This window comes from Tasmannia lanceolata, unplaced genomic scaffold, assembly GCF_043159265.1.
Source record: "Tasmannia lanceolata isolate RefF3 unplaced genomic scaffold, GAP_Taslan_0.1 ptg000019l, whole genome shotgun sequence".
NCBI lineage: Eukaryota > Viridiplantae > Streptophyta > Magnoliopsida > Canellales > Winteraceae > Tasmannia > Tasmannia lanceolata.
Window position 1 is genome coordinate 17,289,094 of NW_027518696.1, and position 16,003 is coordinate 17,305,096.

General features: G+C 41.0%; 1 protein-coding gene across 6 annotated transcripts in view; it reads right to left on the reverse strand.

Annotated features, from left to right (window-relative positions):
* LOC143853523 (uncharacterized) overlaps positions 1 to 16,003 on the reverse strand; it is an 87,114-nt gene that overhangs the window by 25,898 nt on the left and 45,213 nt on the right. For 5 of the 6 annotated variants that reach the window (XR_013237158.1, XM_077363323.1, XM_077363321.1 and 2 more), the window contains exons 13-14: positions 10,790 to 10,910; positions 10,560 to 10,685 (exon numbers count right to left, since the gene is read on the reverse strand). Coding sequence is in view for 5 of the 6 variants with exons in the window: in XM_077363323.1 (XP_077219438.1) it covers positions 10,560 to 10,685; positions 10,790 to 10,910 (247 nt within the window). In the remaining variant the exon portion in view is untranslated. The remainder of the gene's footprint in view (positions 1 to 10,559; positions 10,686 to 10,789; positions 10,911 to 16,003) is intronic. The other variant, XM_077363326.1, reaches the window with a different exon arrangement.

The window sequence follows — 16,003 nt, forward strand, 5'->3', positions numbered from 1 at the left end:
ATTTTTGGCACTCCCTTAATTTGATAAGGGCACTCATTATTTTTTAAACATACTTATTAAATAATAATGTATTATAGGCATTTGGGAATTGCAAAAATAAATGAATCACATCTATTATTATAATCTCAGCCATCTACTTTCGTGTGAATGACTGAGATTAGTCTAACTTAAAAACAAATTTTCTAATCCCAACCATTCACGGCTTATTTTAAGGGTGGTGATAAGTTCGCATAATCAGTACTCTCTCTATCTCAACACAAAACCTTGATGGGGCCCAACAATTGAATGGTTTAGAACTATGAGCAATGCAACCATTCATTAGTTGGTCCTCGACAAAAATAGGCCTTGCCCATAAAATCTTCTCCATAGGACGATCCTAACGATCCAATGTGTAGACAAACAACGATACCATATATATAAACCTCAACAAATCGAAGGGGTAGGATCTTCTTATGGAGATTATTTTTTGGGAAATGCCTATTTACATCAAGACCCGATAAATGAACGGTTTGGATCTTCAAACAATACGAGACCTAACGAATTTTCTAATAAATACTTCTATATGGTGTCTGTATGTATGTGCACACATTCTTTTTTAGTAGGGCCCACCTAGCTCAAAGTTCTAAACCATCAGTTGTTGAGGCCCACCATAAATATTACATAGGCGCTCCCATAGCGCTCCCAACCTTAGACTCTTTTAGACCCCCACGCTTCCCCGCTCCCGCCCCCGCTTCGTGCTTCTAAGCTTCTCCCTAATTCCTGTGTTATCAAAATTCTAGACAAGACCTATACCATTGGGGTCAATCTTTCGAAGGAAAATGTTAATTCCGTCATCACTGGACCGGGTCCTCCTTCGCCGGCGATTCGGCCCCCGGCGTGTATAAGGCCTTTGCCTGAGGAGCCGGTGGGCCCCGTAGGGAATTCAAATTCAAATCCTCATATTGGGATGCCCTTGAATGTACCGTTGGCTTGTCTTGAGAATGGTGTGATGGGACCTGAAGAGAAGCTTTCGGACCACTCTGATATGTTGGTGAGTCCCGAGAAATCTAAACCCAAATTCCCTGCCATTAGGAGGAAATTCGTTTCGCTGGCTTCACGTTTCACCAATTCCATCATGTTTTGTCCTCGTACTAGAGCCAAGAAAGGCTTTGGTTATCGTGCCCCTGGCGGCTCTTACGATAGCTTGAATCCTATTGCCAAGGGGTCAACATCACAAGAAAGTTTCCTTTAGAATATTCTTTAGAATATCTTGGTTCCTAAACCAAGATCAAGTAAGACATTCAGCAGATTGTTGAAGCTCTTAAAACCTTATTCGAAGATTCGTAGGATAGGTCCCGTCTATAGGTAAGCCTGTAGCCATGGGTCCTGGTTTTATCCCAGAGCGCTTGAATTGCTTCCCGTTAGGGGTAAGATATAAAATTGTAGCATTTTCTACCTTTATCTTCTGTGTCCAGAGTAGGCCCTGCTTTTGGTATGGTTTGTCCCATTTAGTCTTGAGGTGGGCCACATTAACCGTACTGCGAAAATGAATAATTATTTTGGTTTTCGAGGAAAGGGAAGCTGTAAGGTCACAGATTGGTTGTTTGGCATTATAAGTTTCGCATCGTGAAGAATAGTGAGTAGCTTAAGGAGTCTCTTTGGTTTTTTTAGGTTTTCTGGGCGCTTCCAACTTTGTTCGACCAAGATATCTTTTAGAAACGGAGAATCAAGGTAACTCCAGTAATCCTTCTGCTTTCTTTGAAGGAATGAGGCGTTTATTCACGGAGACCATGATTAAAATATCCTCAGGAGGATAAATTCGATGGAGTATGATGAAGAAAGGGCCCTGATCATGGATCCAACGCCCAAAGAGGTTGCTGAAGACCTCATTCGCAAGCAGTGGAAAATCTTTAAATTAGATGCTCAGGATTGCCCTTTTACCTTTTACAGCCTCACTGGGTCATGCGAGTTTAGAGACACCCACTCTCCGCTTTTTAAACACCCTTTCTTCAAAATTCTGTTGGCGGAAGAAAGGGCTGAGAGGAGGCTTAATTGGGAAGCTAATAAGGTGGTAGGCATCCGTCAAGTGGAAGAAAGGATTGCCAACTGAAGACTCCCTAGTCGTTTGGAACGGGTTCCGAAGGAATTACTCATCGAAATGCCGGACTTCCTCCTCCAGCACATCCTGGAGGAACTGGAGAAGGGTGCAGCATAGTCTGGTTGTGGGTAGGCAGTGCTAAAGCTTTGGTTTGGGTGGCCTGGTGTTCCTGTGAAGATTGCTAGTTTTTTATGGGGTTTGGGTGGTTTGGCTTCTGTGACGATGATACAGATGATAGATGCAAATGCTGCTAAGAAAGATCTGAAGGATGCAATCCACAGAATAGAGAATAGGAGTGTTTACAATCCATTGTAAATGTTTTTTTGTTTATCTCTGAATAGATTCCGGGAATGCCCGCCCCAATTCACTGTAAAATTTTGTATGGCAGGCTGGGACTATTGGTCCGGAATGCTATCTCAGTATTAATGAAATATGTCATCTTTCAAAAAAAAAAACATAGAGCTTTGGTAAAAACCTAAAAAGTTCCAAATTGAAAAACAGTGCCTAAGTAAAAACAAATCAAACACTTTCCATAAAACAAACATTTTAGGGTTTTCCATAAAAGTTTCCATGGAAACTTCCAAACTTTTCCAGAAAAATCTTGCAGTCCAAACAGGACCTTCGTAAAAAGTAAAAACTATAGAAAAAATTCTAGTAAATATTTTCTATAGAAAACGTTTTCTTCGGAAAAAATGAATGGCAATGGCAAATGAACATGTTTAGTATATTATAGTGGATCACCTTACTCAAAAAAATTCATTTCCTTTTTTTGTCTCCTCTTTCCCTTCTCACAGCAATCGCTCCCCTCACCTCCCCACGACTGTTGCAGCAACCGTTGACGACACCGGCGACGACAACGGAAGCTGCAGCGAGTTTCAGTTTGAAACTTCATATGTTGAAAAATAGTTTTATACGCTGTAGATTAGAACATCTTTCCATTTTTTGTCGTTTCAACCATTTCGGTCAAATTTCGTTCGAATTTCAATGGAAATAATGAAATGGAACGCATTCATTGAGATTTTGTTTCGATGGAGAAGGAAATAGAACCATTTCGGTCGTTTCGCGTTGGTTTCAGTGGAAATTTAAAAGCACGATTACGACTTGGGGCAACATGCTTGCAAGGCCAGTTTCTCCATCTTCAGAGTGCTCGTATTGGCAGCGGTTGGCTCTTGATGATTTTGGTATTATCCCAAAGAAGGTTATGCCTCCTACAATTTTTAAAAATCTTATGGCTGAAACCAAAGAGACTATCATGTAAGAGTGACTATTATACATTCTTCGCAAGTTGAGCATGGTGGACATTTTTGCTCCAAGTTGGGCACGGTGTATTGTAATGTGGTGGGGAATATACATTGTAATGTTAAAGACTTACGCAAGGTATATATGTGAATTACATAGCCAGCACTTGAGTTACAACTTAAGTGATGGTCAAGTGAGTGTGGGGCCCATTTGCATTAAGTGGGCTCCCCCCACCCCCTCCACGATTTGAATAAATAGATGGTCGGGGGTTGTGCACAATACAACCACACGACAACCCTCCCCTATTCTCTTACCTTCTTTTCTCTCCTCTCTTCTTTTCTCTCCTTTCTTCTTCCACCTTCCTCTCTTCTCTTGGTTAGATTCTCTAAGCTCTTTTAACTGAATATATCAATATACTCATAATCAAATCCTGAATAATACTGGTTTGGTCAAATTAATTAAAAATTTAAAAAAAAAGTATATAAACAAGAAACATCTTTTGAGAAGTATATCAAATCCATCATTTTCTAACTATTTAATGACATTTTGGGTAAATATTCAAAAGAAAATATATAGTTACCATTTTACAATTTCATATCATCTTGAAGTAGACAAACAACTTGGTAGATACAGTGAGGAAAGACTTGATGGCTAGGAACAAAACAGAGAGCATGACCTTGGATATGAGAGAATGGAAGAAAATGATCCATGTAGACGAACCCAACCAGTGTCAGGATTAGACTTAGTCAATTTGAGCCGGGTAGATCCTTTCACCTTCGTCATGAAAATTTTCTAAAGGATTCATTAGCCAACCCCAACTAGTTTGGGATAAAGGCTTAGTTGAGTTGAGTTGAGTATATCATATTCATGCAAGTAGAAATCAAGATGTGTAAGTCATAGTTATCAGACATTATACACTATAGTATTACAGCATGATAGTGACTCCTTCTATCCGTGAATCATCATCCACCAAAAACCATCATGTACCAAAGAGGTACATGAGCACGGACGAACAGGCTGCAAAAAATTTAATTGAATCAGAGCTTCCAATCTCTACCTTAACCACGGATGGCCCTTGAAAAAATGGATTTGGGACCCAACAGAGAGTTCCAGAGATATTGGAGTTCCCAAGTGGCCATTTTCCACCCTGAAACCCAAAATGTGAACTCCCGCTCTCTCAATATGGTGAAATTAGTGTCAGTACCAACATGAGGGATACAAATATGCTAACACAAGCTTTTATTAGAATAAAATATTGTTAGAATAAGCCTATGGGCATTTTAGTAATTGTATCATTCTTTCAGTATATAAATAAAGCAGTGAGGGGGAGACAGCACTAACTCACTTTTCTCTTTTCTCAATCTCTTGCAACATGGTATCAGAGCCCTAGGGTTTCTGATCGCTAGGGACTTCCATCAGCCTCCATCTTCTTCATCTCCAAACCTAAACCCTCCCCTAATTCTATCTCCACGAACCCCATCCCTTCATCTTCTTCCATCAGCACCCTCCCCTCAACCCACTGAAACCCCATCCCCCTTCCCACCACCCCTTGTTCCCCCTCACCACCGCGACACCACTCCCCCCCCCCCCCCCCCCTCTCTCTTTGGTTCCTTCCCCACCACTAGCCTCTTCTTGTCCGCTCCCAAATCTCGTATTCCTACATCTGTCCATTGTCCCTTTCTCTATACTTCTATCTCATCCATTCTAACCCTGTTTTTTCACTATTTTGTCTTCCTTACATCCTCATGTGCTGAGCTAAATCCGTTCCCATCACTTTCTCTTCGCAACTTCGTCCCGTCATTGCTATGGCTCCATCTCCTCTCTTGTTCTTGGCCCGTGACGCCCCTATATGAGCCATCAACTTGATTAGTTGTCATGTCCATCACTCCTTTTTCCTCTCTTTGTAGCCATTGGTTGTGGGTATCTTCAGTTCTCTCGTCATTTGTTGTCCTTATGGATCCCTCTGTCATTGTGGATCCTTCTCTTGGCATGACCACAGAGGTCCGTGCCCCTCCCCCACCTTTGGCTACCTCTTCCTCTTCTTCTTCTAACTTGGCACCTGTGGAGGGCTCTTACCCACAGTTGAACATTGCCAAGTTTGATGGCACCAACTACTTCCCTGGAAAGTTGCGGTTGAGACATACCTCCTTGGACGAGGTAAGGTCAGTTTCCTTCGTCAGGATCCCCGTCCGCCAAAAGACCCTTCGTATACTCGCTGGGAACAAGAAGATGCCTTGATTCGTAGCCTTCTCTAGCAGAGCATGACACCTGCAATTTCCTACACCATGATACTCCTTCTGACTGCCAAGGAGATATGGGATCACACTGTTGTGACCTATTCTGGAGTTAAGAACCTCACCCGTATCTGTAACACCTATTCGGAGTGGATGCGTCTGCGTCGGGGTGACATGTCTCTTGAGACTCACTATGGACAGTTCATTTCCCTCTTTCAGCAGCTTGACATCTTCATGCCACTCACTTCTGATGTTAATGTTCTCCAACGGCAGCGAGAACAAATCCGAGTGGTACACTACCTGGAGAGCCTAGGCCCGGAGTTTAGCCATCTACGTCAGGAGATTCTCGGATCCGGCACCATTCCGTCGTTACAAGGGACTTATTCTCGTGCCCAGCAGTGCCTTAGTGAGCCCCCATCACGGCTTCCCTCTGATAGTTGGGCTCTCGCAGCATATGATGGTTGTGGTGGTTCTCGCCCACCTAGAGGAGGAGGTTCTTTCCCCAGAGCTCCTGGTTCTACCCCTGCTGATGAGTCCTTCAGTTTTACAAGGGCAGATTATGAGGAGTTACAGCGACGGCTACAACAGAGCTCCTCTCATCCCACTGCAGACTTTGCTCAGCCAGGTAGTTCACCCACGACTTTACTTTCCCCAGAGCTCCTGGTTCTACCCCTGCTGATGAGTCCTTCAGTTTTACAAGGGCAGATTATGAGGAGTTACAGCGACGGCTACAACAGAGCTCCTCTCATCCCACTGCAGACTTTGCTCAGCCAGGTAGTTCACCCACGACTTTACTCTCTAGCTCAGGGTCCTGGATCATTGACTCTGGAGCCTCAAATCATATGACTGGTAACTCGTCTCAGCTTTCTTCTTTTCGATCATTTCCATCTAATTTTCAGTCGATTACTCTAGCTGATGGTTCCACCACTCCCATTACTGGTATTGGCACCACTTGTCCTTCACCTCATCTACCCCTATCATCTGTCTTGTGTGTCCTAAGATCCCCTTTCAGTTTACTTTCGTCAGTCAACTTACGAAGCATCTTGCTTGCTCTATCTCATCTTTTCCTTCTTATTGTGTATTTCAGGATCTTTCAACTGGGAGGACGATTGGATTGGGTCGTGAGGTTGATGGACTTTATCACCTTGACTGCAGTCCGCCGTCTACTGCTTTACATAGTTTCGTGGATGCCTTTCAGTGGAACTGTCGCCTTGGTCACCCATCTCTTCAGCACCTCTGGCAGACATCTTTAGTTCCTGCTTCTGTTTCCCCTTTTCAATGTACGTCATGTGAGCTCGGGAAGCATCATAGAGTGTCTTTCCCTTCCCAGGTTATTAGTCGAGTCGATAGTATGTTTCAGTTGGTTCATTATAATGTATGGAGACCTTCTATGGTCGCGTCAAATAATGGATTCAAGTATTTTATTGTCTTTATTGATGATTACTCACGTATGACATAGGTGTATCTTTTGAAGGACCGCTCTCAGGTCTTTTCTGCATTTCAAACCTTTCATGCTGAAATAAATAATCAATTTGGTTCTAATCTCAAATGTCTTTGTACAGCTAACGCTCGTGAATTTTTATCTACTACTCATAGTTTCCAGGACTACCTCTCCTCCCACGGTATTATACATCAAACCCCATGTGCATACACCTCGCAACAGAATGGTGTTGCCGAAAGGAAATTGCGTTATCTCCTTTGAGGTGGCACGTTCTCTACTGTTTCAAATGCAGGTCCCTAAATTTTTTTGGGGAAAAGCTGTTCTTGCTGCCTGTTTTCTGGCTAATCGCCTTCCGTCCTCTGTACTGAATGGTGCTTCTCTATTTTGCACATTATACCCCCAGCAAGAGCCTTTCCCCCTTACGCCCCGTGTCTTTGGCTGCGTCTGCTTTGTGCATCATTTAGGTGCTGGCCGCGATAAACTTGATCCTTGGTCCGAATGATGTGTCTTTCTGGGCTACTCTCGTACCCAGAAAGGATATCAATGCTACAATCCACATCTGCGTAGGTGGTTTGTCTCGGCGGATGTTACATTCTTTGAGTCTGAACCCTTCTTCGGTTCTACTTTTGTCCCTACCTCCAGCAGTTCGGTGCCTGAGGTCTCCATTTCTCTTCTTGTCATTCCAGAAAGTGCTCCTGCACCTTTACCATCCACTTCTGACTGCCCCTTGGTCAGGTTGACTTATGTGTTCCCAAAGTAGACCCTCAGCCTATCAAGTTTCAATATCAACGTCGTCTGCAGCAAGCACGGTAGCCTCAACCGGACAAATTGCCTTCACAGGCGGAGATTCCCTTACCCTCCACTCAGGTATCCACCTCATCTTCTCTTGTAGTTGTCTCTGACTCTCCTATTGATTCGCATACTCGTTCCCACTCTACTGCTCATCCTATCTCTCAGTTTATTTCTTATGATCGTCTAACACCTGCTTTCAAAAGTTTTGTGCTCTCTATGTCTTCAGTTGTGTTACCACAGTCTTTGGATGAGGCTCTCAAACACCCAGGTTGGCGAGCTGCCGTGAACCTTGAGATGGGTGCTCTACATTCTAACCACACATGGGATCTGGTTTCTCTCCCTATTGGTGCTCGGCCTGTTAGTTGCCGTTGGGAGTTCTCCATTAAATATTTACCTGACGGAACTGTTGAGCGACTGAAGGCTCGTCTTGTTGCTAAGGGGTACACTCAGACTTTTAGAGTTGATTACAATGAGACATTTTCTCCAGTAGCAAATATACCTTCCGTTTGGGTTCTGTTGTCCCTTGCAGTCAATAATGGATGGCATCTTCACCAGTTAATTGTGAAGAATGATTTTCTGCATGGCGACCTCCTTGAAGAGGTGTATATGGAGCAACCTTCAGGTTATGTTGCTCAGGGGGAGTTGTCCTCATCAGTCTGTCGCCTCAAGAAATCATTATATGGGTTGAAGCAGTCTCCACGTGCATGGTTTGGCAGATCTAGTAAGGCAGTTATGAGGTTTGGTCTCAAATAATGTGTCGTGGATCACTCAGTATTCAGTTATCAGTCCTCAGCAGGATGCATTATGTTGATTGTATACGTCGATGACATCATTATTACAGCGGGTAACTCAGGGGGAATTCGGAAACTGAAGACCTCCTTGCAAAAAGAGTTCGCTACAAAGGACTTGGGACATCTCAGATATTTCCTTGGGATAGAAGTCGCATACTCCTCTAGTGGTTTATCTCTATCACAGAGAAAGTATTTTTTGGACATGGTTTTAAATTTCATTTCGGCCGAAATATTTCAGGTTCGGTGGAAAACGAAACGAAATTCACATTGAGTCGGAAAAGTACCAAACTTCGCCGAAACGTTTCGGAAATTTGGTTCGAAACGTTTCATTTCGGTGAAAATTTTGGAAATTTCGATAGAATTTAGGAAATTTTGGTGAAACGTTTCAGTGAAGTACAAAATTTCACCTGAAATTTTTGTGAAATTTTAACAAGATTTCGTCTGAAATTTCGTACCGAAACCGAAACGTTTCGGTTTCGCTGATGACCGAAACCGAAACCGAAACCGAGATTTAAAACCTTGGTTTTGGATTTGTTAGAGGAAACATGAAATCTTGGTGTGAAACATGTGTCTGCACCCATGGATCCCAATGTAAAACTAGTTCCAGACGAGGGTGATTTGTTGAAGGATCCTGGTAGGTATAGAAGGCTTGTAAGCAAACTCATATACCTTACTGTTACTCGTCCTGATATATCCTATGCCATTGGGGTGGTCAATCAGTACATGACCTCTCCTCGTACTTCACATTGGAATGCAGTAGTTAAAATTCTCAAATATCTGAAGAGTGCACCAGGAAAGGGCTTATTATTCAAACGACATAGTCATACGCAAATTGAGGGGTTCTCAGATGTTGATTGGGCTGGATCTCCTGCTGATAGGAGATCAACTACTGGGTATTGTACCTTTGTGGGAGGTATCCTGATTTCATGGAAAAGTAAAAAGCAGGACGTCATTGCAAAATCAAGTGCTGAGGCAGAATACATAGCCATGGCGCATACTACTACAGAGATTATTTGGTTGAAGTCACTTCTATCTGCGATTGGCATTGTGTTTCCTTCGCCTTCACAGTTATATTGTGACAACAAGGCAGCCATCTACATTGCAACAAATCCAGTCTTCCATGAGCGAACAAAGCATATTGAAGTCGACTGTCATTTCATTCGTCAGAGAATCCAGAAAGGGAAGATAATGTGCTATATTTACTCGTTCTACAGAACAGTTGGCTGATATGTTCACAAAACCAAAGCTGAGTGACATTTGTAGCAAGCTAGGAATGTATAACTTATACATTCCAGCTTGAGGGGGAGTGTTAGAATAAGCCTATGGGCATTTTAGTAAATGTACGGTTCTTTCAGTATATAAATAAATCAGTGAGGGGGAGACAGCCTAACTCACTTTTCTCTTTTCTCAATCTCTTGCAACAAATATAAACAGGAGTAGGAAAACTGCAAAAAAGAAATGAGAACTTAGTTTAGTTTTGAACATTATATGGTTTATCCATGGAATCGTACAATTAACCATATCTTACACGATTCTGCTCCATCTGCAAGTTAACTTGTTGCTCCAGAACAAGTTAAAACTCAATTGAACCAGAAACATATAGTTCTCCACTTTAAATCATGATTCTAACAACCACGCACATAACTAACAAATATGGTGCAATGGTCTGGTAATAGCAAAAGCAACAAGATCGAAACTTGTACAAATGATAGAAGCTCAAGAACAAATAACAGACAATAAAAACAAAAGAATTTTGTGAGCCTTCGTCTTGAAGGATTTTGTATTCATAAATCAAGTGGTTGTGTATCTCAATAATAATTATCCATAATAAAACAACCTTAACATGTATTTATAGTAAGATGCAAACAACAGATTGCCTGATACAGAACAAATCATCTGATTAGTTACTATATTTAAGAAATGGTAACGCGCAAGATGCCCTGAATATTTCTGTTTTTATACAAAACAAATGCAATAAAACTCACATAGGCAGCAACAGGTTAATGACTCGAGCAACAATGAATCCATAAAAGAGAAATAATATAGGGAACAAATGGCAAGTTCCTGGCAATCTTTAGGGAGTTTTATAAAAGGGCCATAACGTATTGCTCCTGCAAAAAGAATTTTGATGACTAAATAAGCCGCCAAACAAATATCTTTAACTTTCATATGCACACAATTTGAAAAACATGAATATAAGAGCCTGCATATATACCTTCATCCACGTATATGCTGTAAAACTCCCTCAGTTGGCATTGCATGTTTTCGTACTCCACAGAAAGGGAAGGGTTTGTCGGAATACATTGCCCCAAGCGATGTTGAAGATGCAAAACAGCCTATCAGGAGGGGGGTGTTTATATTTCAGAGTGTACAAAGGAAATTGAACCTCCATTTAAAAAAATATAACACAATCTTTCTGATTATCACAACAAAGCATGACATCTAACTAGACTATTATTAGGCAACATAAATAGAAAAAATATACAAATCCTTTGCCAAACAGAAGCAAGGGGGACAAAACAAAATGCCATCTCAAGATTTCCGACTGCCAAACCTATATAAAGAACACACATTGAAAGAAAATGGCAACTCTAGCATTTTGATTATTTCAGGAAAGTGACAAAACAAAGTAAAAATGCATCTTCATAAGTTAGGAAGACTGGAAAATACTAACTTGCAAATCAGGGGATTGAAATATAATATCCGAAGGAATAAAAAGTAAAGTGTTTAACAGTGGAGGCATGAAAGTTTCGGACAAAATATTCATGTAATAGACATTAAAAAGACAAACTGACTTTAATTTCTCAGTTATAAGCTACAATCTCATGAAATAGGATAGAATATTAACGGGAAAACACATAAACAAAAGCAAAAAGAAAGTCAGTTCAAGTAATTATACCAATTTAAGCATACTCAAAATCAGTTCAAGTACTCATACCAATTTAAGCATACTCTTCGATAAGCACTAACCATCAAATTATCAATGTTAGTGATGAGACCTTGCTCATACTTCCAATAAATTACATAAATATAATTATGAGTTATATAAGTTGTAACCCCTCCAATTTTGAGCATCCACCCAAAAGTTTGGGGGTGCGAATTTTTATAGTTGAGAATTTTGAGTATCCGCCCAAAAGTTTGGGGGTGTGAATTTTTATAGTTGAGAAATTTGAGCATCGACCCAATTTGGGATGCGCACCATACTCTCAAATTGGGAGTGTGCGCATGCCACTCATCCACATTCTCGTTCCTTTTAGTGGGCCCACTTGGGTAGTTAACAAACCTTGTGATTCTTAAAAACATCAAAATAACCAAAAGATTTGATAAAACCACATTAAAATGGGAAGAAATACCTAAAAACAAGGAAAGTGATAAGTAATTAAATAATAATAGAAAAGAGGAAATATAGGAGGGAGATATGCAAAAAATACTAAAATTTAGGAGATTTGCCAAATCCCCAAAAACTCTCAGTCGTGCACAACTCCCAAGAAGGGAGCTTGCGCACGGCATGTTCTCTCCCAAATTGTTTTTGGGCGCCACTTTGTGGGCCCCATAAAATAAAGTAAATCTTTATTTACTTAAATAGACAAAAAAAGAGGAAGATTACATTCTAGGCTAAACTAAAAGATAGAAACAAGAAGTAGGAGATTAGAATAATAGAGAATTATTAGGGAATTAAAGTTAGCAAGATTTGGGAAACTAATAAAAAAAAAAACACACACACACACACACACACACACACACACACACACACATATATATATATATATATATATATATATATATATATATATAGAGAGAGAGAGAGAGAACGGTTCCTACACATATGTGTAGATAAGTTATCTACACACTAGCTTAAAATACAGTGGGGGCCCACATTGATTGGGTGATCCAAGCCATCCATTTTAAAGGCCCTCACATAGATAGGGTGTCTACAAAAAATCAGATCGATAGGATCATCCCAACCCTACGATTTGTGGAGGTAAAATGGATGTCTTTAAACCTTCACAAATTAGTCCACTTTTTGCCTCCACAGTTTGAATGGTTAGGATGATCCTATGGATCTGATTTTTTGTGGACACCCTATCTATGTGAGGGCCTTAAAAATGAATGGTTTGGATCACCCAAATAATGTGGCCCCCACTGTATTTTAAGGTAGTGTGTAGATAACTTATCTACACATATGTGTAGGAACCGTTTTCTCTATATATATATATATATATATATATATATATATATATATATATATATATATATATATATATATATACACACATATGAGGAAAAGGAGTGTGCGGTCGACCGCATATAAGGTTATATGCGGTCGAGGGCCCAAACACATGGGTCCCACATTTTTTGTGGTGATCAAAACCATTCATTTGCAAGGCCCCATCATAGCTAGGGCGTGTTCAAAAAATCAGCTCCATTGGATCATCCTAACCCATCCAAAAGTGGAGGGCAAAAATGGGCAGATTTGTGGCAAACGGTGTCTGTCCATTTTGCCCTCCACTTTTGGATGGGTTAGGATGATCCTATGGAGCTGATTTTTTGTACACACCCTATCTATGTAAGGGCCTTGCAAATAAATGCTTTGGATCATCCTAACAATGTGGGCCCACATGAGTTTTGGGCCCTCGACCGCACCTAAGTTTGGTGTGGTCGAGCGCACAATCTTATTCCTCTATATATATATATATATATATATATATATATATGCCATTTTTGTCCTATAGTATGAGTCTTTGATTAGGCTCTTTTAAGAAGCCTATAAATACAACTTTAAGGGTTTTTGGAGACTAAACCAAACCCTAAACGTTTTGTTCAGCCCAAGGGAGTGGAAATCGTGTGTATGGAGGAGAAGATCAAGATCAGGGATTGGAAAATGCAATTGACGTAAGATCCACACTCCAATGTGATTTTTAAGAATTATAGAACCCTAATAGATGATTAGAGTAATTGAAAAGGGGAGATTTTGACGTTTAATCGTGAGAATGATGGGGAGTTGGCTCAACTGAAATCTGATATTAACTATGAAGGGTCATCTTTGTGCTCATTGAGCGGAAAGCAAAAAAAGCGGGGGTACTAGAAGTACACCCAAGGGGAAGACTAAATGTATATCGAAGGAAAAATGAAGATTCTTGATCGGCCTTAACAAGAAAGCCCAAGTTAAGGAAGTGGTCCGTAAGCATAGCTCGGATATTTTATGTCTTCAGGAAACCAAATGGTCGTCAGTCAATAGAGCCGCAGTTAAGGGTCTGGGTGTTAGTGGCAATTGGGAGTTCGTAGCTTTGGACGCGGTGGGTGCATCGGGAGTAATCCTGATTGTTTGGAATGCGGCAAAATGGGAGCTTATTGATTCATGGTGTGGCAGTTTTACTCTTTCCATAGTTCTAAAGAATATGTCTTTCCGTAGTTCTAAAGAATATTAGTGATATCTCGCTGTGGACATTCTCCGGAGTGTATGGTCCGGTTCTAAGAGAAGAAAGAAAGCCAATATGGGTGGAATTGGAGAAGGTTAGCACTAGGTGGGATTTTCCCTGGTGCATTGGTGGTGATTTTAATGAGATTAGATTTGTGAAGGAAAGAGTGGGGTGCAATCACTATAGTCATAATATGGAGGCTTTTGCGGATTTCATTGCTTCGAAGGAACTCATTGACCTTCCCCTATTGGGTGCCCAATTTACGTGGTCAAGAAATGAAAGTCACAGCAGACTAGACAGATTTCTAATCTGTCCTAAATGGATGGGGAGCTTTCACGATATTTGTCAAATGGCGCTCCCTAACTCTGTCTCAGACCATTGCCCTATCCTTTTCCCCAGGATTGAATCGTGGGGCCCTATTCCTTTCAGATTCAACATTGCTTGGTTAGAGTTCCCCAAAATGAATGAAAAATTGGGAGCTTAGTGGGTGGAACACAAGGTGCACGGGCCGGCAAATGTGGTCATTGGCTCTAAACTTCGGTATGTTAAGAAGAAGCTCAGGAAGTGGAAGCTGGAAAGGGAGGAGGACTCATCTTTGAGAAAAGAGTGGATATTATCTCGGATTAAAGCAATAGTTGAGAAGGAGGAAGTTGGGGAAGCTAGTGTAGAGGAAATAGAGGAAGTTGGTCATTTAAAGGAAGAGCATAATCGATTTATGCTTCAAGAAGAGATATCTTGGAGGCAGAAGTCAAGGGTGAAATGGTTGAAAGATGGAGATAAAAACACTACGTATTTTCATGCTATGGCGAGTGTGCGGAGAAGAGGAAATCGGATTGAAGCAGTGCAAGTAAATGAAGAGATTGTTGATAATAAGGGGGGAATTTCCAAGGAAATAATTGACTATTTACAGGGCATGTACTCCTCTGAAAAGGATGGTGTGTCCGGTTCCGGAGGGGGTGATCTTTACTTGCATGTCGGATGAGGATAGACTTTCTTTAGAACACACTTTCATAGAAGAGGAAATAGAGAGGGGTATTCTCGCTAGGGAGAGACAAAAAGCCCCAGGTCCATATGGGTTTTGTTTGGCATTCTTTCAGGAGTGTTGGGGTTATGTCAAAGAGGATATTATGACTTTCTTTGAAGAATTCTATCAGGGGTTGGAATTGGATAAGGGAACATTCGCCGCATTCATCACCTTGGTGCCAAAAGTTAAGGGTGGACTGAATATCTCTTATTTTAGGCCAATTAGCCTGGTTGGTTATTTATACAAGGTGTTAGCCAAGGTTTTAGCAGAGAGATTAAAAAGGGTGCTGCCGAAGCTCCTGTCTCCTACTCAATGTGCATTTATAAGTGAGAGGCAGATTGTGGATTGTTCCTTGCTTGCTAATGAGACTATTGACTTCTATGCTAAGATGGGTAAGGAAGGAATTGTGTGTAAACTAGACATGCAGAAAGCCTACGACAGAGTGGAATGGAGTTATCTAGATTACCTGCTTCGTCGTAAGGGCTTTGGCCAGAAATGGAGGTCTTGGATGTGGAGTTGTATTTCTTTAGCATGGTTTTTTGTGATGGTAAATGGATCTCCAGAAGGGTTCTTTAAATCTTCTAGAGGCTTGAGACAAGGCGATCCTCTTTTTCCTTTCCTATTGGTGATTGTAGCAGAAACTTTAAGCATATTATTAGATAAAGGAAAAGAAGAAGGTCTAATCAAGGGTTTTGAAGTTGGCGAAGGTCAACTTGAGGTGTCTCATTTGCAATATGCAGATGACAATTTGTTTTTTAGTTCCCGGGATCTACTCAAAGTGGTGAACTTAAAAGCTATCAATAGATACTATGAAATGATCACGGGGCAAAGAACGAACTTTTACAAATCAAGTGTTTTCGGCTTTAATATTCAGATTGAGACCCTTAGGGGTTTGGCAGGTGTGATGGGGTATGGGATTGACACCCTTCCGTCTACTACCTTGGGTTGCCTCTCAGAGTAGGTAATCCAAAGAAAAAAAGTTGGG